The sequence below is a fragment of the Lipophrys pholis genome (genome assembly GCF_963383615.2).
Source record: "Lipophrys pholis genome assembly, chromosome: 23".
Taxonomy (NCBI): Eukaryota; Metazoa; Chordata; class Actinopteri; order Blenniiformes; family Blenniidae; genus Lipophrys; species Lipophrys pholis.
The window spans coordinates 9,595,503-9,619,869 of NC_137645.1; the positions used below are offsets into that span (position 1 = coordinate 9,595,503).

The 24,367-nt window shown below is 42.6% G+C and overlaps 1 protein-coding gene across 1 annotated transcript in view; it reads right to left on the minus strand.

Annotated features, from left to right (window-relative positions):
- The window catches only part of zranb3 (zinc finger, RAN-binding domain containing 3), an 82,439-nt gene that overhangs the window by 19,934 nt on the left and 38,138 nt on the right, over nucleotides 1-24,367 (minus strand). Inside the window, exons 13-16 of the mRNA XM_080492748.1 lie at nucleotides 20,410-20,462; nucleotides 19,144-19,298; nucleotides 13,156-13,289; nucleotides 3,680-3,784 (exon numbers count right to left, since the gene is read on the minus strand). Coding sequence (XP_080348874.1) covers nucleotides 3,680-3,784; nucleotides 13,156-13,289; nucleotides 19,144-19,298; nucleotides 20,410-20,462 — 447 coding nt within the window. The remainder of the gene's footprint in view (nucleotides 1-3,679; nucleotides 3,785-13,155; nucleotides 13,290-19,143; nucleotides 19,299-20,409; nucleotides 20,463-24,367) is intronic.

Below are 24,367 nucleotides of genomic sequence, written 5' to 3' on the forward strand. Positions count from 1 at the left end.
CGAGATTCAAAGAAAATCTCCCGGCAAAATAACAAATAGCAGATGAGGTGGCGGGGCCCTAATGGGCAATTTACCTCCATATTACACTTTAAAAAAAAAAAAGAAGAGAGAGATATTTGCTAAGCAGATGACTTGTGTGAGGAGAAAAACTCAATATGCAGACCGTTTCTCAACACTCAGGCTTTCCCTCTCCAAGTCTTTACACATTTCATTGAGGACGATTTCTTCGGGCTTGGTCTCGTTTCTCAGTTGAACGTCAGATTTCTGAGTGCTTCTTTCGTTATTCGTTGGTGTGTCGAATGAAGTGGCTGACCCGGTGCAGTCTGCAACTGTCGTACCCGTTTCTAGAATACACAGTTGTACAAATCTAGGTTGAGAAACGTGTTTTACGTACAACATTCATGTCTCTTTTTGTCGATATTGTCGATGTTTTTGTGGTCATTTGGTCTTATTTTGTCCACTTTGTGTCTTTGTGGTATTTTTTTTTGTCCACTTTCTTTGTGTTTCTCTTGTGTCTTATTTTGTCCACTTTATGCATCTATGTGGTCATTTTGTGTCTGTTTGTCCACTTAATGCATCTATGTAGTAATTTTGACTCCATTTTGTGTGTTTTTGTGGTCATTTTGTCTCTTTTTGTCCACTTTATGCATCTTTGTGGTAATTTTGTGTCTGCAGGTCCACTTTGTTTGTGTTTGTGGTCATTTTGTCTCTTTTTGTCCCCTTTATGCATTTATGTAATCATTTTGAGTCTATTTTGTCTGTTTCTGTCCACTTTATGCATCTATGTAGTCATTTTGACTCCATTTTGTGTGTTTTTGTGGTCACTTTGTCTCTTTTTGTCCACTTTATGTATCATTGTGGTCATTTTGTGCCTGTTTTTGTCCACTCGATGTGTCTCGGTGCAACGTTTCGAAACTTTTAGCACAGTTTACTCAGATATTTTAAACCACGGGGGGTTAAAGCGCCACCGATACATTAATAGGACATTTGGATTCATGAACATATGAAAACTAGCCTTTTCTGTTTATTTTTAAAAAAAACAAATGTCTGTATCTAATATTTTGGACATACTGATTCTTAATACATACTGTGTATGTGTGTTTATGTCACTATGCCACATAAATCTAAAGCAATTAGTGATTTCACACAGTTTGCCTATTTTATATTTAATTCAGTTGGGAAATTGGTCATTATTGGGAATATGGGTGGTTCAAGTCTGGTTTTGAGATAAAATACTTGAAGGGAAATTATATTAATTGTAAATGTAAATTTGCAGAAACGCTCTGGTACATTTTCCCCCGGCAGGAAACTGGATGAGCTTTGCCGGCGTCGCCGGCCATGACGGAGGTGAAGCGGTTGGAGGAGAGAGGAGCGAGTAGGATGGCCCGTCCAGCGAGCAGCGTCTCCTGAGGTCGGCCGGGTTAATGGGTGAAAGGCAGCGTGGGTGGCGGGATGAGATTGATCACGGTTTCATCACCTTTCTAACTTGCCAGGATGACACATTCGACCCAAAACCTATTAGCATATTACAGCTACCTGCAGGTTGGGCGATTGTGCGCCGGATAAAATAATAAGTTTCAGTTCAGTGGAGGATTTTTTTTAGACCCTCTTGACATTCGCAACCTTTCCTTCGAGAGCTCTCTGGACACACTTCAGTCACACGAAGGCAGAGCGGGGTTGAAATGTCAGAACAGGAATTATTTATACCTCTCATACTAATCTGAAGGGTTTTAACAAGGTGTGGGGTTTGTTTCTATGTGGACGATCTGCTGTTTTCCATTTATACTGTCCAATATTTAACACTAAGAAACACTGGATCCTTCAGTGTTACTCAAGACTTCCAGCAGAGGGCAGTGCAGTGGGACCAAGTATTGTATTTTCGATACAATAGCGATTGTTATCTCTCATGTCTTAGGCCCCAATTACACGACGTTTCAAGTGAAAGTGCATCGCTTTTGTTTCAACGTTTTGGCAATGTTTTGAAAACGACGCGTTGAACACGGCGTAGTTAGCATGTTGGGTGTTGCTTGTTTGAAGTGAAACTACATGCCCGTACACGTAGAGTAGCAGCACTTCAGAAAAGTTGAGTCGGGGCATTTCCTAAAAAGTAGCATTTTGCTGTTGCTATGAAAAAGGACTTGGAGCATTTTCAAAACTTTTCCCGTTTCCACGAAAATGGAGTAGGAGCGTTTTCAAATTTCCATGGAGACGTATTCTGAACATTGAAAAAAAAAATGTTGCGTTTTCGACTTTTCGACATTTCCACAGAGTCGAACCGCTTTCAAAAAATTGCATTTTTCCATCTCCACGGACACAAAATCTTTTCAAAAAGTTGCATGTTCCCATTTCAACGAAGATGGAGTGTTTTCGAAAGCTGCGTTTTCCCGTGTTTCCATGTAAATGGAGTTGGAGTGCTTTTAAAAAGTTGCGATTTCCCATTTCCACGGAGATGGAGTTTTTTTTTTCAAAAAGTTGTGTTTTCCCGCGTTACTATGGAGACACACTAAGCATTTTCAAATAGTTGCGCTTTCCCCCATTTCCACAGAGACTGAGTTAGAGCGCTTTGACAAAGTTACATTTTTCCTGTGTCCACGAAGAAGTGTTCTCGAAAAGGTGCGTTTTCGAAAAGCTCCGCCTTGGGAACCATTTCCCACAAGTTTTCAGTGTCTCTGAGCGTAGCTAGCGTGAAAACGGGGCTTTATCCATTTCTGCTCGCGCACGAATTACTCTGCTCCACACCCCCCCCCCCCCCCCCCCCCCCCCACAGGGCATCAGTGGTATTACCACGTTAGTGTGTGAAACCAACCAAATCGCACAGTTTAGTTTAGTTTAGCGTTCGGATGCAGGAACCTGCTTTTACCGGCTGTGATCATCTCCTGGTGGCCTTCAGGTGGATGAAGCCGCATTGAAGATTAATGGAGGAACGATCCGCGTACGGATCGTCCAGATTCAGGTTTTATAGTGATTGACGGTTCCTTCCCGGAGTTTTTGTTTATTCTGGAAGGTTTACGCGCCGCTCCCCCGCCCCGCCGTGAAAGGCCGTTGCCTCGGTATCGATCTGAACGGACAATTGCAGAGTAACGGGGCGTGAATGATGGGTCAGGGGGCGGCGGCGGGGCCTCGCGCCTGGGGTTTTACAAACGCACATAAACAACGCCACCGGTGGGACGCGTGTCAGCGGCTGGGTTACGGCCGCAGCAGATTGCAGGATTTAATATTAGCTTGGCTGGCGCGCGGTGGGGGTGGTGGCGGTGGGTGGATGGGGGGGGGGGGGGTCGTTTGAGGCGATGATCCGTCTCCTTTAAAGACCCTCATAAAACCGCACTTTCTCTCCTCCTCGGAGTGGACGTCCACGCTCGCCGTCCATCTATCAGGCTGCTGATGCTGGGAGGCTGCTCATGAGCAGGGGTGTCATTAGTTTCACATGGCACACAGGTTTAATAACCCCCCCCCCCCGCCCTTACCACCGTGTGCCTCATCTTTCTCATCTTTACTGGGTCAGAAGAGATAGCGCCCGAGCGCGATATGAAAATTAAGGTCATCCTGAACACGGCCGACGGGAAAGTGTTGAAACTTCAGCCGGAATCTTTTTTTTTTTTTTTTGAAATCAGGAACCTCTTCCAACCTGGAAAGCAGTTGTTCAACAGTGATGAATGAATTCCTGGCGGGAAGGGCAGACCTGCAGCCGGTGTTCCCGGCGCCGGGCGAAGGCCGCGGGCAGGTCGTCCCAGTTGCTCAGTTTGACGTCCAGCGGGACGAAGCTCAGGCTCAACGGGGATCCGTCCTGGAAGATGAGGAGAGAGGGATGAAGGGGGACGGCCTCCAGCAAAGCAGCCATCATTGCTGATTTATTCTTTTTTTTTTTTTTAGAGCTCTTACATATGATATTCCCAACATCCCAACATATTCACACTTTTTTCTTCTTCTTAAAACTAGAAAATTTCCGATGGAATTTAGTGTAAATCTCAGGATCTCCTCCAAACTGCCGCGACTCAATAGGTTCCCATAGCAACAGCTCTATTATTGCGTGTTTGAAGACAACATGTATACGACTTCCACTGTGTACTAATGCAAAGTAATAGTGGGAAAGTATCCATAGATTACCCGTAGAAGTTAAAATAGTGTAAAGGAAGTATCAGCAATAGTTAAAAGGTATCAGTGAGGTACCTGTGATATTCCAAAAGGTATCAAAGTAGAAGTTAAAGTATAAATAAAGTAGCAGTAGAAGTTAAGAAAGTGTTACTTTATTTGTACTTCATCAGTAATAGTCAAAAGGTGTCAATGAGGTACCGGTGATATTGAAAAAGTTTTAGAGTATCAGTAGAAGTTAAAAAAGTAAAATAAAATACCAGTAATATTGAAAGAGTATCTAAAGTACCAGTAGAAGTAAAAAAAAAGTATAAATAAAGTATTCGTAATAGTTAAAAGGTATCAATGAGGTACTTGTGACATTGAAAAAGTATCATTAGAAGTTAAAAAAGTATAAATAAAATACAAGTAATATTGAAAAAGTATCATCAAAGTACCAGGAGAAATTTAAAAAGTATAAATACAATACTACTAATCTTGAAAAAGTATCAACAAAGTACGAGTACAAGTTCAAAAAGTATCAATAAAGTACCAGTAGAAGTTAAGAAAGTATAAATACAACACTACTAATATTGAAAAAGTATCAATTAAGTACCCATGATAGATAAAACGCGACTTTCTGAAAATGTTGGGGCTCGGTGTCGACGCCGCTCCTGGTCCTCGGCATCACGGCCGGAGAAACTGGCTGTTCTGCACTCATAAACAACGCCGCCGCCGATCGCCTCCAGAGCCTCACGACTCCCGGGTCCTTGTCCACACGACAGACGCCGTTTCACGTAACCGCGTCGCTTCCGGCCGATCGTCCACACGTTGCAGCGTTTAAGGAAACCCCAGTTGTTTTGAAAACGGGTTCCAGAGTGGGGACCTTTTAAAAAAAAAAAAAAAAAAAACCCGCCTCGGCGTTGACGTGATGACGTCATCGCCCGCCGCCGAATGAGCCAACACACTCCGACTCCGCCTTCACTCAACTTGAGCCTACCCGCCTTCCCTCTACTCGACGGCCTCGTTCCTTCTCCACTACAGCATGACTCCGCCCACAGCGTCCCTGTCGGGTGTTTCGGTTTCACTGGTGCCCCTGTTAACTGGTGACTTCTGAGGAGGAAGCAACAACGTCTAACTCAAGCAGAAAACTTTCCCCGAGGACAAAGTTCTCAGGGAGACGGCTCCGGCGATAAACGGCCGTCGGGTCGAGCGCAGACCGCCCGATCTTCACCCCGAACTGTCGCCTGAATGCAATTAAAAGCCAAAGACGCGGCTCATGTGCGATTAAGTTTCTTTGTGCCGAGCCGAAACTTCAGGTATCTCCAGCAAAGCAATCAGATTTTTAATTACCGACTCGCAGAAACTTGAATCCAATTACATGCAACTCCTGTAATCTGGCCGTGCTTTATTCTTTTATTGGTTGCCATGGCGATCCCCGTGGTTAAAAAAAAAAAAAATAAATAAATAAAAATGCACTCGTTAGTGATCCCTCTTGTTTTCCAACCCTTTTTTTTTTTTTTTTTTTTGAATATATGTTTTAAAGATGGTACTTCTCCCCGTGACAGCATTGCATGCATTCGCGGGGGGAAATAATGAGGCGTATGAAAATAAAAAAAAATAAAAAAAAATGCATATCCCAGTTAAAATTGCACCTCGCTGTAATTATGGGTAATCATGCCGCAGCGGCTCGGAGGCGACCGCGTAATCGTTGTAAAAAATAACCACCATAAAGAACATTTTCCTGGTTATTACTGCTTCATTAGCACTAACTACTGCCAATTCGAAGGCTGAGGCGGCACTTACCCTCGGTGTTAACTTCAATCACACACCGGTGGTCACGCCGCGGCGGCGGCGGCGGCAAAAAAAAGCCTTTAACAAGAAAGGCGCTGACCAGCACATTTTGGGCGAAGCGCTTAAAGCCTAAAGGTTAATACCTGCCTGCACATGGATTTGAAAGATACAAATCAACATTGAGGAAGTCGTCTTCTGCCTCGCGCTGGAGCCGCGCCGCGCGCAGGCCCACGTGTTTATTTGGATTATGGTAAAATAAATATCACGGGGTGTCGGGGGAAGGGGGGGGAGCGGCGAGGCGGGTTGTGCTGTAACAGCACGGCGTGGGATTAGAGCCCTGCGAGACGTGATAGAAAAGAGGCACACTATCCTCGCGGCTAACAAGCACAAGCAACAAATAAACACGCTCAGAATTGGGCTTTTATCACCAGATCCAAGAGGAATTAAAAAAAAAAAAGTTCAGTTGATTTTCAGTTTGAAAAGAAACAAATCTGACAGGCGGATCTGATTATTTTTTTTTTTCTGAAATATTTCTGTGAAATTTCAACCTGACACCCTGGCGACTAAAAGAGACGTTTTTCAAATTTCCCGCCAAAAACAAGTTTGACGGGAGCCACAAAACGGGATTGGGAGAGTTGTGTTCGCCAAAACTGAAGTCTATGTGAAATTAACCTTTTGTTTAATTGACATCCTGATTTTATTTTTTTTTAGACCGCTTTCACTTGCTTTGAGATGTTGACAGAAATATATATTTTGGGCCATTTGAGCCATTTTAACTGTTGTAGCTCTTTACGCTACTAGTTTTAACAGCCTTTTAAGCGGTTTTTTTTATTTTACAGTTTTTACCTCTTTAAGTCGCTTTATTCTCTGTAGCCTTTTAGTTTTCATCTCTTTTTGCGTTTTTTTTTAAAACTATTTTAGCCATTTTCAGCCGTTTTTAACTCTTTCGCAGTTTCAACTCTTTCGGCAACTTTTGCATTTTTAGCCCTTTTTGACAGTTTTTAACTCTTTTGGCAGCGTTATCTTTTAGCAGTTTTTTGTACTTTTTAGCAATTTTTTTATTCTTGTCAGCTCTGGCATTTTTTTGCAGTTTTTTTGTCGTTAACTCTTTTAGCCATTTTTTAGCGGTTTTTAACTCTTTTGGCTCTGGCTCCGCCCACACATGCCCATTTATGGGAAGAGGAGGAAGTGCTTCCTCTCGTGGTGCGAGTCAAAGGGATACCTTGATGGGGATTGGCTAAACCCTTGATGACACTATGTAGGGTTTGAGTTCTGATTGGCTCGTTGGAGCGACGCACTTTTTAAAAACTGAGAGAGAGAGAGGACAGACTTTCTTCACTTCTGGGGACGAGTATTACTGCTGGAAAAAACCTTCAGAAAGTGAATTTAGCATAATACGACACCTTGATTTCATGTATTTCTTTCTTTTATTGTGAAGTGCCTCGTGTCTGAATGAGGCTCTATAAATAGATTTTCCGGCGCCGTTCCGTGGAAGTTTTAACCATTTTCGGCGTCTTCATCATGTTCTACGGGTTTTAAGTGCCACATTAGTTGATCGTCATCACCTTCTCTAACGAGTTAATCCGATCACATCTTTTTGTTTCATGCATGACTTCATGCAAATTAGGGTAAAACCGAGGCTTGCGAACCGTTCTTTAATCCCTCCTAATCTGAATCCTCCAGATTACCTCCACCACTGGGAGACAGAGAGGCGGGGCCAGCCAATCCTCGACTCCGACGCTCGCTTGATGTTCACGAAGATGGCCGTAAACTTCCCAATGCTCGCCGCATTTCTCATTCAAGCCGGCGACAAATCTTCCCCGGGCCGTGCGCCGAGCGGCCCGGCGCCGGATTATCCCGACGTGACAGCCCGCAGCCGCAATTCCTCCAGTTTATCATTTAAACGACAGCGGGGGACGTTTATCTGCTCGGCTTATCGTCTCGGCGCCGCGCGACACTTGTCCGTTGCCGTTCCCCGGGGTAATTTCCCCCAGCCGGCGACTCGGCCGGGGCGCTCCGGGTCTCCTCCGCAAACTCCTTCCTCGCGTCTTATCTGCGGCGGCGGCGGCGGCGAAGGAATCCGATCCCCTCATGAATGAAACAAAAGGGCGTTAAGTATCGCGACGCGATCAATACCGAGGGCCGCTCGGCGGAGTGGCACTCCAGAGGAGTGCCAAGGAAATGCACAGGAGTGTAATCAGACACCACGCCGCGGTTCAACTCCAGCTTGTGTACGGCGGCGGCGGCAGCCAAAAGAACGTCTCGCCTGATTGCCGGGTGAAATACCTGAAGTCGGCACACAAAAGCCCCCGGCGGGCGACCGCCCGCCGCTCCTTTCACACTAAAAGAGGCGCCCGCTCGGCGCCGCTGAACCCGCTCGGCTCCGTTTCCCGCCTTTTCTCGGCTCCTTTTGTCAGGACTGGACTCCAGCCTGCGTCTGTTCCTCTTGGCGGCTTTGACCGTCATGCGCCGCCGGTGATTTAGTACCGGGCTTCTTTAAAGTGGCGGGGGAAGTTCTGCTGCCAGATTATTGTTTAGCTCCCTTCAACCTTGTCCGGAACGTTCTGGTGCCAGTTTTCGACAGCAAATAAAAGAAAACGGCGACTGTACATGTGAGAAGACTAGAGTTCATGTAATCTCCAGGGATGAGGAGCAACTTTAGGCCGTTTTTAACTTCTCACAGTTTGTAACTCTTTTGGCAGCTTTAAATTCTTCCGTTTTTTTTTGTTTTTTTTTATCCATTTTTGGCAGTTTTTACATTTTAAGCCATTTTAACTGTTTCTGCAGCTTTCCCTTTTTTTGGGGGGGGGATTTTTTTTTAAAAACTCTTTTAGCCATTTTGAACAGTTTTCACAACTTCAGCTTTTTTGCCGTCTTTTTCAAACTCTTTGCAGCTTCGGTGTTTTTTTTAAAAGACACTTTTCACAGTTTTAAACTTTTTTTCCATTTTTAACGCTTTTAGCAACTAGTTTTTTTCTGCTTTTCACTTTACTTTTTTAACAGCTTTATTTTCTTTAGCCCTTCTTTTTAACACTTTCGGCAGTTTTGAACTATTTTAGCAGGTTTTCTTTAGCTCTTTTTTGTTGTCGCAGGTTGTTTTTTTCATCCATTTTTGACAGTTTTTACATTTTAAGCCATTTTAATTGTTTTCATAGCTTTCCCCCTTTTTTTGGGGGGGATATTTATTTTTTTTTAAACTCTTTTAGCCATTTTGAACAGTTTTCACAACTTCAGCTTTCAAACTCTTAGCAGCTTCGGCCTTTTTTAAAAGCCACTTTTCACAGTTTTTAACTCTTTTTGCCATTTTTAACGCTTTTAGCAACTTTTGTTTTTTTTCCCTGTTTTTCAGTTTACTTTTTTTAACAGCTTTCGGCAGTTTTAAACTCTTTTAGCAGGTTTTCTTTCGCTCTTTTTTCTTGTTGCAGTTTTTAACTCTTTCAGCTCTTTTACCAGTTTTGGTTGATTTTAGCAGTCTTACACTGTCTTAGCAGCTTTAGCAGTTTTAGCTTCTTTAGTGCTTTTTAGCCATTTTTTTATTCTTTCAGCTCTTTTAGCAGCTTTATCTTTATTTTTTAACAGTTTTAAGTGATTTTTTTTTTGCGGGTTTTAAACTCTTTTAGCAGGTTTTCTTTCGCTCTTTTTTCTTGTTGCAGTTTTTAACTCTTTCAGCTCTTTTACCAGTTTTGGTTGATTTTAGCAGTCTTACACTGTCTTAGCAGCTTTAGCATTTTTAGTGCTTTTTAGCCATTTTTTAATTCTTTCTGCTCTTTTAGCAGCTTTATCTTTATTTTTTTAACTGTTTTAAGTGATTTTTTTTTTGCGGGTTTTAAACTCTTTCAGTTCTTTTATCACCTTTTTTTTTTTGTTTTTTTACAGATTTCCGCTGTTTTAGCAGCTTTAGTTTCTACACTCCTGTTTTTAGCAGTTTTGAACTCTTTTAGCAGCTTTAGCTTCCTAAGCTCTGTTTAGTTATTTTTTTAAACTATTTTAGGCCTTTTACCAGCTTCATCTTCTTTAACTATTTCTAACAGTTTTAACTATTTTCAGCTCAGGAGCCACAGGATACTTTACACGTCTGGGTAATAACTCATGTGAACCGAATATCCTTAAAATAGTTGCTCTTTTATTCGGTTTGTATCAATTTTAGTGTGGCGGGCGGGCGGATTGGAGATAAAAAAAACGGTTGTTTAAATCGCACCGGTAATCCTCCGGTAATTCCTAAAACCTTTCATTTGCATTGAACCGAGGAATATGACCGGATTTGTGGAGCTTTTCTTTCACCTTTTACCACAAAACCCTCGATCGATGAAGACGGAAACGAGGAAGACGAGCGAACGCGAGTGTTATTTAAAGACGCGCCATTGCATGTTTTTTTTCCCCAGCCCGGGGGGGGGGGGGGGGGGGGACGACCTCTTTCAATCACCATTAACTCCGAGAATCTCTCGCTCGGAAACTTTTGACTTCCCTAACGTCGCCCCGGAACTACTTTCTCACATCTGCCCCGTTTTGTTAATTGGCAGCGCGTGGCGGCGCCGCACGGATTTTTATTCTTTATATATATATATATATATATATATATAAAACTGTTGTTTGCAGCTCACACTGGAGAAAGGACGAGACGCAAAGAGAGGGGAGAAAAGGAGGAGAATTTAATTACGTTTTGTTTACTGTTGGGCTGAATTTGACAGGAATCCTCGAGGAGGGAACTGAACACCGAGTGGGCATCGAACCTCTGCGTTGCCCTCGCCCGTTTTTCACTTATGCTTTATTGCCTTGAGACCCCGAGTAAAAATGATGACATCCGACACTTCTCGCAGTCATTTAGGGAGTTAGGGGGGGAAAAAAGAAAGAAAGAAAGAAAGAAAGCCAGAGCTTCTGTTTCCTCCCACTTGAAGCTGCACGGGGAAAAACGTCTTCCAATGGAAACATAACACCTTCAGCAATGTGACAGCGGCCCACTCGCTTTAAAAAAAAAAAAGAAAAAAACAGGAGGCGGATTACAACAGGACAGAAATTAGAGTCGGTACATCATGATGGGCTCATGCCTCGTACATGTTGGCTTGTTTTAGATTTCTTCCTTTTTTTTTTTTTAGTTTGCCCTTTTATTTTGTCGTTTTATAACTCTTACGTCACATTTGCGTTTTTTTTTAATTTTTTTTATTATTTAGTCACAATATGGGTTGTTTTCCATCGTTTTAGTCACATTTTGGCTCGTTTAGCTCCTTTAAAATTCACCTTTTGGGCACGTTTTCTATATTTATGGTCAAATTCTGGATTATTTTTGCATCTTTTTAGTCTCATTTTGCTTGTTTTACATCTTTATAGTGACATCTTGAGTTATGTTCCATCTTGTTAAATACATTTTGGGTTGTTTTACAACTTTAAGACACATTTTGGGCTTGTTGTTCATCTTTATAGCGGCATTCGGAGTTGTTCTGCATCTTTTTATTCCGAAGTTGGGGTCGTTTTCCATTTTTAATAACATTATGGGTTATTTTACACGTTTTTATACACATTTTGGGCTTGTTTACTATTTTATAGGTCACATTCTTGGTTATTTTACATCTTTATTGTCACATTTTGAGTTATGATCCATCTTGTTAAATACATTTTGGGTTGTTTTACAACATTAAGACACATTTTGGGCTTGTTGTTCATCTTTATAGTGGCATTCGGAGTTGTTTCGCATCTTTTTATTCAGATGTTGGGGTTGTTTTCCATTTTTAATAACATTACGCGCTATTTGACACGTTTTTTTATACACATTTTGGGCTTGTTTTCTATTTTTTAGGTCACATTTTTGGTTATTTTGCATCTTGTTAGTCTCATTTTGCATCGTTATCGTCACATTTTGAGTTATGTTCCATCTTGTTACATACATTTTGGGTTGTTTTACTACTTTAAGACACATTTTGGGCTTGTTGTTCATCTTTATAGTGGCATTCGGAGTTGTTTCGCATCTTTTTATTCAGATGTTGGGGTTGTTTTCCATTTTTAATAACATTCCGCGTTATTTGACACGTTTTTTTATACACATTTTGGGCTTGTTTTCTATTTTTTAGGTCACATTTTTGGTTATTTTGCATCTTTTTAGTCTCATTTTGCATCGTTATCGTCACATTTTGAGTTATGTTCCATCTTGTTACATACATTTTGGGTTGTTTTACAACTTTAAGACACATTTTGGGCTTGTTGTTCATCTTTATAGTGGCATTCAGAGTGGTTTTGCATCTTTTTATTCAGATTTTGGGGTTGTTTTCCATTTTTAATAACATTATGTGTTATTTTACACGTTTTTATACACATTTTGAGCTTGTTTTCTATTTTTTAGGTCACATTTTGGGCTTGTCCTCCATCTTTATGGTTACATTTTGAGTTGTTTTGCATGTTTATAGCGACTATTTTTCATCTTTTTCGTTACGTTATGAGTTGTTTAGCATCTTTCTTAGACATATTTTGGTTTGTTACGCTCCTTTTAATTCACCTTTTGGGCACGTTTTCTATATTTACGGTCAAATTCTGGATTATTTTTGCATCATTTTAGTCTCATTTTGCTTGTTTTACATCTTTATAGTCACATTTTGAGTTATGTTCCATCTTGTTACATACATTTTGGGTTGTTTTACAACATTAAGACACATTTTGGGCTTGTTGTTCATCTTTATAGTGGCATTCGGAGTTGTTTTGCATCTTTTTATTCAGATGTTGGGGTTGTTTTCCATTTTTAATAACATTATGCGCTATTTGACACGTTTTTTTATACACATTTTGGGCTTGTTTTCTATTTTTTAGGTCACATTTTGGCTTATTTTGCATCTTTTTATTCACATTTTGGGCTTGTCCTCCATCTTTATGGTTACATTTTAAGTTGTTTTGCATGTTAATATTGACTATTTTTCATCTTTTTCACTACATTATGAGTCGTTTAGCATCTTTCTTTGACATATTTTGCATCTTTTTAGTCATATTTTGAGTCGTTTTCTCTCTTTTTAGTCACATTTTGGACTTATTCCAAATTAACTTCTCAATATTTAATTTTTTTTGTACTTAAATGTATTCCTTCTCCTTTTCGTTTTGTTTGGCACCGCTTATGTTTCATCATAGTGTTTTCTCCCTTCCCCTCCATCTACTCGCCGTTTAATTTACTTTATTCCTTTCTGGATTGTTTTACACCTGAAGTCTCGCCGCGCTGGCTCCATATCGGGTTTCCATGTGGAAACAGCGAACATTCAGGTTCGCCATTTGTCTCTTTGCGGCGAAATCTTTCACGCAAAAGCCCTCCGACTGCAGTACCTTGGAGTACAGATAGATGCGGTCGGTGTACTGGCTGGCGCAGAACTGCAGGCCCGGGTGGAGGGGGTAGGCGGTGCCGTCGTCTTCCTCCCCCCCGCCCTCGTCATCGCCATTAGCATCAGCAGCCCGGCGGTCTGCGGGGAGAGAGAGAGAGAGAGAGTGAGAGAGAGAGAGAGAGGAAACCGGCTGACTAATATCTCACTGAGCATGTATTATTGGCTCTCGCCGCTTTATTGGTACGCTGTTTACTCCTCTGGTGATGCAACGACGAGCAGAGGCATTAAACTCCAGCAGCTTTAAAGATTTATTATGCAGAGTGCAATATTGAGAAGGTATGACATTTGTATGGCTCATTCAGACGGGCGTGCATATATAAAGTGGATGTTTGGAGGGGGGGGGGGGGGACAACCTCACTTGTGCGCTTATTGCTTTCAAACACTTGATTAGAGAATCCCAAAATGGAAACGCAGACGTAATTATCGCTGGCATTCTCGCAAGGAGCAGGAATCAAAGTCGCCTCCTCGCTGGCGGCGGCTGATGGAGCAACCGCGACGTGTCGCGTGTCATGTCTCCAAAAGCAGCGGCGGACGATTGTTGTCGATGGAGGAGTTTCTGTGGCGAGCCAAAATGTCAAAACGAAACCTTGAAATGAGAAAAAAAAAAAAAAAAAAAAAAAAAAAAAGTGTACCTGCAAATGTCAAATAGCGTCAACACACAAACATGAGGTATAGTGATATTTTCATTCGTCCTCCGGAGTAAAACAGACACCTGCGCCTTTCGCGTTCAGATCTCACTGGCGTTTTGAAACGACGGCGTGACGTCATTGCCGCAGACTTCTGGATTGAAAATCCCAGATTGAGCACGAGCCATTTCGTGCGTTTCACGTCTCGCTCCTCGCTGAATAGGAGTCCATGGAGACTGATGAGTCACACTTTTTGAAATGCACCGATTAGAAAGTGCCGTTTGTAAAATGGGATGTTTTTTTCTGAATGAAATTGACATTTTGGCTTTTTTCCATCTTTTTATTCACATTTTCAACTGTTTTCCATTTTTTCTGATCACATTTTAGGTTGTTTTTTTTCCATTTTTTTAGTCAAATATTGGTTTGCTTTCCTTTTTTTTTTGGGTTTGTTTTGCATTTTTCTGTGACATTTTGAGTTGTTTTGCATCTTTATAGTCACGTTTTGGTTTGTTTTGGGTCTTTTTAGACACATTTGAATTTGTTTTGGGTCTTTTTAGTCACGTTTTGGTTTGTTGTACATCTTTTTAGTCACGTTTTGGTTTGCTTTGAGGTCTTTTTAGTCACGTTTTGGTTTGCTTTGGGTCTTTTTAGTCACGTTTTGGTTTGCTTTGGGTCTTTTTAGACAGGTTTTAGTTTGTTTTGCATCTTTTTAGTAACAATTTTGTTTGTTTTACATCTTTTTAGTCACGTTTTGGTTTTGTTCAGCAACTTTTTGTCACACTTTGACTCGTGTTCCCTCTTTTTAGACACATTTTAATTCGTTTTACATCTTTATAGTCATGTTTTGGTTTGTTTTGAGGTTTTTTTTAGACACGTTTTTAGTTTGTTTTACATCTTTTTAGTCCCGTTTTGATTTGTTCATCAACTTTTTGTCACACTTTGACTAGTGTTCCCTCTTTTTAGACACGTTTTAGTTTGTTTTGCATCTTTATAGTCACGTTTTGGTTTGTTTTGGGTCTTTTTAGACACATTTGAATTTGTTTTGGGTCTTTTTAGTCACGTTTTGGTTTGTTGTACATCTTTTTAGTCACGTTTTGGTTTGCTTTGGGTCTTTTTAGACAGGTTTTAGTTTGTTTTGCATCTTTTTAGTAACAATTTTGTTTGTTGTACATCTTTTTAGTCACGTTTTGGTTTGCTTTGGGTCTTTTTAGACAGGTTTTAGTTTGTTTTGCATCTTTTTAGTAACAATTTTGTTTGTTTTACATCTTTTTAGTCACGTTTTGGTTTTGTTCAGCAACTTTTTGTCACACTTTGACTCGTGTTCCCTCTTTTTAGACACATTTTAATTCGTTTTGCATCTTTATAGTCACGTTTTGGTTTGTTTTGGGTCTTTTTAGACACATTTGAATTTGTTTTGGGTCTTTTTAGTCACGTTTTGGTTTGTTGTACATCTTTTTAGTCACGTTTTGGTTTGCTTTGGGTCTTTTTAGACAGGTTTTAGTTTGTTTTGCATCTTTTTAGTAACAATTTTGTTTGTTTTACATCTTTTTAGTCACGTTTTGGTTTTGTTCAGCAACTTTTTGTCACACTTTGACTCGTGTTCCCTCTTTTTAGACACATTTTAATTCGTTTTACATCTTTATAGTCATGTTTTGGTTTGTTTTGAGGTTTTTTTAGACACGTTTTTAGTTTGTTTTACATCTTTTTAGTCCCGTTTTGATTTGTTCATCAACTTTTTGTCACACTTTGACTAGTGTTCCCTCTTTTTAGACACGTTTTAGTTTGTTTTACATCTTTTTAGTCACGTTTTGATTTGTTTTGGAACTTTTTAATGACATTTTGGCTTGTTTGGATTTCTCTTCAACCTCTTTACGATTTGCTGATGTGTAGCACGCTGGTCACTGAATAAGAGCCGGTGGAGTCAGATTAATCAGACTTTTTGAAATGCCCCAATTAAAAAGTGCCATTTGCAAAATGGCACTGCTTTTCAGAGTGAAATTGACATTTCCCCGCAAATATCTAAAGACTCGGATCAAATCGCCGTCCAACCACATCCTAAATCCATCTCGGCAAGCGACACAAGGTCTGACATCAACGCTGTTGGAACACGGAAAGCCAATCTCGCCGACAGAAACGGCCCAATTTATTTATTTTCTTTCACAAGTTCGCCGCGGAAATTTGCTGAGCAACAGGATGGAGAGAGGGGGAAAAAAAAAAAGAGTGATGAAATGACGGTCGCGGTGGGGGGGGGGGGGGAGAAGAGAAGAAAGAGAGCGGGTCATTAATGTCAGCTATGTAGCTCGCTCATCCTGCCAGCATCGAGCGGGAAAAGGTCAGGCGGTGGAAATGAGACCGCCGCTGTTCGACCACGCTTCATTTAGACAATGACCTATAACACTCTGATAATACTTGCCTTAAATCACTTCGCGTGGCCAGTTGTCTGCCTCGTCGGCGTGCGTGCGTGCATGCGTGCGTGCGTGCATGCGTGTGTGTGTGTGTGTGTGTGTGTGTGTGTGTCCATCTGGCTTGCTAATGGGGGCGGGGAAATCCTGATCCAGGCTGAGGCGTGTGACAGTTCCCACTGAACAGGAGCTGCCGCCGCACCTGCAGCAAGCTCCCTGCAGGATGGAGGACTTTTTCCGGACCCCTACTGCTGCGGGTTAGTCTGATGCACGCCGGCCCCCCCCTCGCTTCCATCGAGCGGCTCGGATGCGAGACGCAGCCGTCGTCCAAGAAAAGTGACCCTATGTGTGTCGGGAGCGAGGCCTAATGATTTTCCCTCTACCTGCTCAGGTTTTTTTTTTTTTTTTTTTTTTTTTTAAGGCGAACCCGCCGAGCTGTCGGGGTGGTGGGGGGCGCCCGCCCGCCCCCACCTCTTGATTGCTCCGAGATTACTTTCCCTCACTGCACAGACAGGCAATCACTCCTCCTACGCCTCCTCTTCCTCCTCCTCTTCACTGTCCGTCCGTCCATCCATCTGCATCCGCTTCAAACGTGGCGCCGCCAAAACGTCTCCACGCCCCGGTTTTGTGTGAATCTTTTTTTTTTTTTTTTTTTTCCCCCCGGTTTCGATCGCGCAGAAGATGAGATGACTCAGTCCAATTAGGCGTTGTTTTCTTTCTTCTCGCTGTAAAATAACAGATAAATCCCTCGGGGTGTTTTGAAGGCACTGTTCATACTGTGTAAGTGACAGTCTAATAAGACGGCTTTGTAAGATGAATTGCCCCCGTCGTATAAATGGCCCACTTAATGCAGCTGGCGCGTTCCGCCACTGCAAACAGGGGAACCGTGAGGGGTGGTGCTGGGTTGGTTGGCGGAGGGATGGTGGTGGTGGTGGTGGTTTGACAAAAGAGCAAAAAAAAAAAAAAAAAAAACCCAAAAAACTGCTTACAACAAATATAGGGTGCACGCTGCAGGAGCTGCTGGGTTTCATTACAGATGCACAGAGGACAGAAGGATGGATGGGATCAGTCGGGTGTCCTGAAAAAAAAAAAAAAGAAATCCAAAAAATTGTCCCGGCCTCAAGTTTTGCGGCTGGAAATGCCTCCGCCTGGGTTCTCTGGGTATTTTCAGACACACAAAGTGGCACATTTGAAAGCCTTGGCTAGGGGTGGGGTGGGTGGGGGGGGGGGGGGGGGGGGGTGAGACCAGAACAATGTGTGCCGGACCCCCTGGGCAAATTGCACCTGCGAGGACGGCAAACATAAAAATGAAAGATATGGACTTTGCGCGGGGGAGGTGAAGGAGAGGAGATGACTTATTGAGACGGACAAAAGACGGGTTTCGGCATCGGCTCGCAAATGTCGGCAGCGGTGGAGTGCAACTTTTGAAAAAAAAAACGGGAAGAGACGGTGACGTCGAATCTTGGTCGTTTGCATTGATACGAGCCATTTTATGCACATTTTTTAAGGTTAGTTGAATCATTTTTGCGAAATATTTCAGGTTTCTATCGTCAGTTAAGAGACCGGTTGACTTCTTTTGTCACCGCAGAGATCTAATAGTAATATTGTCGCATATTACTTCCATCAACTTGTTAAAATACACAAAGAAACACACATAACAAGGTTGCCAGTCTCCTCGCATTCAGTACCTTCGATTATATCATTGAAGTCCTTTTACTAAAACTAATTCAAATGACTTGTGGGTCGCATGGTTGAGTTAAAAAAGATTTTAAAAAATTTAAGGAAAGAACTTCATTTGTTACAGCTGAGAAAACGTTCTAACGCCTCATTAAAAAAAACCAAAACTGTCTTAAGACCTTTTGCCTAATGTTTTTCAAGTGAAAATGGAAAAAAAAAATGTAGTCGTCCTTGGAAGACGCAACTTTTTGAACCGATTTCACGCAATTCAGTTTTTGCGAAAAGTTGGTCAAACACGTCCATATCAACAACCCAATAAACATAATCTGCGCCGCAGCTTTCGTTGGCGAAGGTAACCGTTTTTGGACGACATTTTCAAAAAGTTCCTGTGAAAATGCGAAAACTTTTTGCAAAATGTTGTCGTGTAAACATCAAATTTTTTTAAAAATCGAACCGTATTTTTTTAACAAATGCATTCGTTCTATAATAACTATGTTGTAAACTCGCACACCCAAAAGTGTGTTTTGGAAAGTGATTTTTGTGAGAAAACCTTTTTAAATGCTCGCCCCAGTTTGGGATTTACAAACAAGAGACTTTCCAAAGAACTTAGAAACTGTTTCTGAGGCAACGGCCCGGGTCACGGGTTTTTCTTAGACTCTGCTGGCCTGGCGTTTCATTTATTTATTTATTTTTTTTTAAAAAAAAGGTCCTCATATTGCACGCAGTGTAATTAGTTCTTTGTAATTAGCGCAATTTATTGCCTCCCCGCCGAGACGCCGGCGCTCCAACACAGAGGTCTTAATTTGCAATATTACACACTTTGTAATTGGGAATTTGTTTCCTCGCAGGAGTGGCAGGATGAGCCGCTTTTTTTTTTTTTTTTTTCTTTTTAAACGTAATTAGACCCCAGCCCACTTTATTAAAGAAGCCGCTAATCAGGAGCTCATCGGTTTTTCCTGCTGGACACTGAAGCCACACCCCCCCCCCCCCCCCCCCCAAAAAAAAAAAAATCGAAGGTTTGACTCAATCTCTCCTGTAGCTTCCTGAGAGCAGAAATAGGCAATAAGAAGTAAGAATAATAATAATGCCAGGCCCCATATGGGATGAGATATGGCCCCTTATTGGTTTAACGTGATGATATTAAACAGCACGATATGGGCAGGTGACAAGGCGCCACCGAGCCAATTTCCCTCGATATGAAAAGGAGGAGATTGCAGGTGGGATTACCCGGCGTGCCGTCGGGGGGGAGGCGGCGGTCGCCCCCGCCGTCGCCACTCTCCCCCGCTGATTGTTTGCCTTTGAGCTGCCGCTTGTCCTCTTCCTCGGCTCCGCCGACTTTCTGTTTGTCTTCCGGAGGCTGACCCTCCTCCTCCTCACTCGTCCTCCTCGTCCTCCTCCTCCTTTCCCACGCCGAGCCCCCTCGGAGTCGGACGGCCGAGTCACGCAGTTCGGCTCTGAACCAAGAAAGAGACAAGTCAGACTCGTGATCGGCGTGGCCGCCGGATCGAACCACAATGACATAATAATGTCACAAGGTGCAACGATCTCCACATGTAAAGACTCCGGACACATTAAAAAAAAAAAACTCCAACTCCAGGTTTCAAGTGAAGACGCGCCGTTTTCGAAAAAGTTTTGCGATTGTGCGGTTTTTGAAAACGCAGAAACACCGAAAACAATGTAATTGGCATGCCGGGCCACTAGTGGGTGCTGTTTGTGAATCACCATCGTGGAGCACCCGGCCGCTCAGGTGACGCCCCAGTTCAATGTCGTCAACGCGCGAAGGTCGCGGCCGCCACGTTTATCGTCGAGGCAGAATTAACAGGCCCGATTTAAGAAAAGGTGTATTTATAGCCGAACGGAAATGTCACCAAACTTTTTTTTTTTGCCTCCGCTCTCCCAGTTACATCTAAATCACGTCCTCTTCGCAATATTTGTCGAACTCGAGGTTTGAAATCTAACAAGAGAGTAAAGTTGTGAGACCCGCTGGAAGGCGGCGGGCTAATTAGCGACGCTTCTCCTCTGTGCGGCTCGTTCCTTCAAAAAAGGCCAGCCTCCGGTCGGCCTTCCTCAAAATGTCACCCCGGTCTCTGGGCTCCAGGCCTTCGCCGCGATCCCCCCCCCCCCCACCACCACCACCACCACCTTTCTCCCTGCGCCGCCCCCGCTAACAAGGAGGAGACGGCTCAATTTGTGTAAAGCGATTCCCCCCCCCCCCCCGCCGCGGAAGACATTAAATCCTACAGGACTTTACAAGGCGACCCCTTCGTGTTGTCGCCGCCCTCCCTTTTGTCTCTGTCGTGGCTCAGTGACGCTCCATACACCCGCATATACTTTTATTCGAGGTCTGGAAAAAAAAAAAAAACACTTTGTGTTGGACTTAAGATACTGAAGGCGGAGAAATTCCGCGTTGGACAGAGACAGAGTGTTCGCTGAAAGGTGCAGAGAGCCCGGAGATAACTAAATTGCCCTCTTCTTCCTGTACGCGTCGCTCACGGATGTGCCGGTGGAAAGAAGCTGAAGGACTGAACCGTGCCCACACACTTGGCCTGAAATACAAGAAGAAGAAGAAAAAAAAACAAAAAAAAAAAAAAACCCTGAGTGAACTCCAAAATGGCTCCACGGGAGCCGTCGCGCTGTTTACCTGGAGTCAAAATTGAGTGCGGGAGCGAGTTCGGGCGGGACGTCACAAACAGGAGGCGATAGTCCGTGACAGTTTGATTAAAACCAGCGATACGGCGCAACACTGATTCAATTTGTATCCAATTAATATGAGCTGTTATTGTTTAACACCTGGAATTGGGTGAATTCTGCCGCCGCCCCCCCACCCCCCCTTCCGTTCCTGAGGTGAATATGAGAAGTGATTGGCATCCGAGGCCGAAACGCAAGCCGGCGAGTTCGTTAGTGACAAACGGTGAAAAAATGACGCGGGGTTGCCAACGTCAACCGGAGAAACGATCGAAAGTAACATTTATCCATATCGGAAAATGATCTCTTATATAATGCTTTTTCTTCAGTTAATACCAAGACTTCAGACAGACGTGTCGGGCAAGTTTTACAATAAAAGAAAAAAAAAGTGTTCAACATAGAAATCGAACCAGTTCATTCCCGGGTATTCAGTCATTATTTGTGATTTTCTTCAATCCGGAAGCATCTAACTTTAAAAGTTGGCCACTAAAATCGAACCAGTTCATCCTCGTAACACACTGATTGGATCAGAATTGAGGATCCGTCTTAAATCTATGGCAACTAAGATTCAAATCAAATCTATTCTTGAGTTTAATTGGAGAACGTGATCAGTTCATCTTTGAGTTTACAAAAATATTCCGGGAAGATTTAAGGTAGTTTCCCCTCAAAACTTAACACCTTCGGCAGAAAAAACAAACCGGGATTGAATTAAGTGAATGTTTGAGAATCAAAATCCAACCAGTTCAACCTCAGGTATTGATTGATTGATTGATTGATTCCCTCAAAGCCCGAGAGGTTCTTAAATCCTATGTCAGATGGAGACAACTGCAACGTCTTTTCACAAGCATTTTCCTTTATAGTCTAGCAACTCAAATCGAATCAGTTCATCAGAAGCTGGATTGGGGATGGGTCTTGAAGATGTTAAAACACACATGATATATTTTTAAAAAAGTAATCATTTATTTTCGGGTGTCAAAGAAAATTCAAAGACGCTTTGATTAATCAGATAGGAACAAAATATGAAGTTTGAGACCATAATCAGTTCATCCTTGAGTTCACAAAAAAAATATAAATATAAAATATAACCCTAACCCGGACAACCACATAAGAAATAATGAAAAAAGTGACCAAACAAAGTGAATATTTTTGAATCAAAATCCAATCAGTTCATTCTTGGGTATCCATTCAATATTGGTGAATTTGTCCCAATTTCCCTCAAAGACTTTCTGAAATCCAGAAGTTTGTGATGTTTTGGAAACATTTACCTTAAAAATAATGACCAAACTTGAATCAGTTCATCCTCACACGTACAGTACGTGTTTTGTGTGCTACGAACACATTTGGCCTCGAAAATCTAATCGGTTCACTGTTGATTTCCAAGAACATTCAAAAGACATAAAGATGAACAATTCATCAGACAGGTATGAATACGACGTCTGAGGCAAGAACACGAAGCGTTTGAAAACTTGATCAGTTCATCTTTGAGTTTGGAAAAAAAAATATATATTCCAGGGATAATTTAGGGTTGTATTTTGTCACTAAAATCTAACCAGTGCATTCTTGAGTTCAGATGAAAGTGGCGTGTGGAGACACTTTCCGATATTTTCGCCTCAAATGTCGGTCGCCAGCTCCTAAATCTTTTTCGCTGAATCGCATAAAGTCGAAACCTAATCCTTCGTCATTTCCAGTCATTTGATCACATTCTGGTGCAAAACGCCTGCCGGGTGAAACAGACCCACGTCCTTCTGTGTGCCGAACATTCTTCCTCTACAGCTGCCCGTCTTTCTATTTTCGAAACTCCAGACCAAATGCTGCGGATGCTTCTCTTTCTTTACTTTCAATACGAATACCCCCCTCCCCCCGCCGATGTCCTTGCGTCGGCGCTTCACACGCGATGTGAAGAACGACGCCGCTCTTGAGAGGTACGACATTCCTCACGTCGAAGCCACGGGCTGATTATTTTCTCACATTTCCACCGGGCTGAGGAACTGCGGCGCCGAGTCGAGAGATAGCGCCATAAATACAGTTGTTATTTTCTCAGCACAGTTTTGTCATTTACAAATTTAGCAGGTTGTTAAATTCCCCGTCTCGCACGCCTGACACAGCCTCTTGCTGCTGTGAATACAGAGTGACAAAGAGGAGAATGTGGCTGCCGAATAGTGGCTGCCGAATAGTTATCAAGCATCTGCTGCAGCTGAGCATGAAATGGGGGGTGAAGTGCATATATATATATATATATATATAAGAGTGTGTGTGTGTGTGTGTTTTTATGCTGCTTTAAAGCTGAGGCGCAGCTTGTTTGTACTGTTTTAAGTGGACCGGCTTCACTTCTAGAGCCGCAAACACCTTCAGCAGAGCCAATATTTACTGTACACTGGCACCCCGGTGTAAATCCTGCACGGCAGCGGATATACCGCGGGATCATTAACGCACGCCGCTACTTGATCCGAAAGGAAAACCCGCTTAAGCGCTCGTTTTTCACCCGACGAGCCTCCGAGTGGAGGGCGTTAATTACTTCAGTTTGAGGGGCTCGCGGATACGCGGATATCATGAGAGTGAGTGACGGGCTGGGTCGGGCCACTCTCGTATGATTTAGGCCCCGGCGACACCACAACGTGAAACGGCGTTGTTTTTTTGTGTTTTCCCCGTTTCCACAGATTCAGGGCGTTTTCAAAAAGTTGCATTTTTCCCCCCGTTTCCAGAGAGACGGGGCATTTTGAAAAAGTTGCATTTCCCCCCCGTTTCCATAGAAGCAGAGTTGGACCGTTTTCCAAAACTTGACGGACTCAGACTGTTTAAAAGAAGTTGCCTTTACCCCGTTTCGATGGAAACTGAGTTGGAGCGTTTTCAAAAGTTGCGCCCTCCCCACCCCCGTTCCATGGCGACAGAATCAGACCGTTTTCAAAAAGTTTCCACAAAGACGGAGCATTTTCAAAAGTTTTTCCCTATTTTTACTGAGACAAAACAGCCTCCTCTGTGCCTCAAAATTACACAATTATCAAGAATTTTCAAGTGAAAATCACAAATAGGAGTAATTTTCAGTTTTGACGGTTTATGAACGTTGCCAGCGACGGTTAGCTTACATGCTAAAATAGCAGCGTTCCTTCCATTGTTGCGGATAACTTCAGACTTAACATGGAGAACTTTTACATTTTTTCTTAACTCCATAGCTCATGGCGATACCGTTAGCAGGTTCAAGCAAATTGCCGCAAGCTTAGTTTGTGTTTCATGCTAAGTTGGCGGCCCCCGATGATTAGCACATATTGTCGGTATTAAGCGCCTGATGCAACCGCCACAGATTTTACCATTCAGTACTGCGAATAACGTCATTTATTCCTCACATTAAAAACATTCCCTCCAATCATTCAGTCCGACAGGTCATTTCGATTTGAGGGGTCAAACAGGAAACGCTTTTCTTGTCTTTTGTCTCCGCGAGTCCACGCCTCGGGGGCCCGGAGGCGCCTGCTCAACCTTATTTTTTTTTCTTTCCCCTTAAATGAGTCATCTGCATACGTGACTGTTCCGGCACTCCAGATCCATTACAATTTGTTGTTAATTAACAAGTGTCTCGCTTCGTCTCCGAACCTTTTAGCCTCTTTGAGCTCGCCGATACGTGAGCAGACGGAGAAATCCAACGTATAGAGCTGTAACCTGTCGTGGGGTTTTTAATTAGTACTTCAACTTTTCTTCTTTTTTTTTAAGCTGATACGAAGTTTCCCAGACATCGGGACAGATTGCACAAAGTGTGGGATTATCGACATCCGAG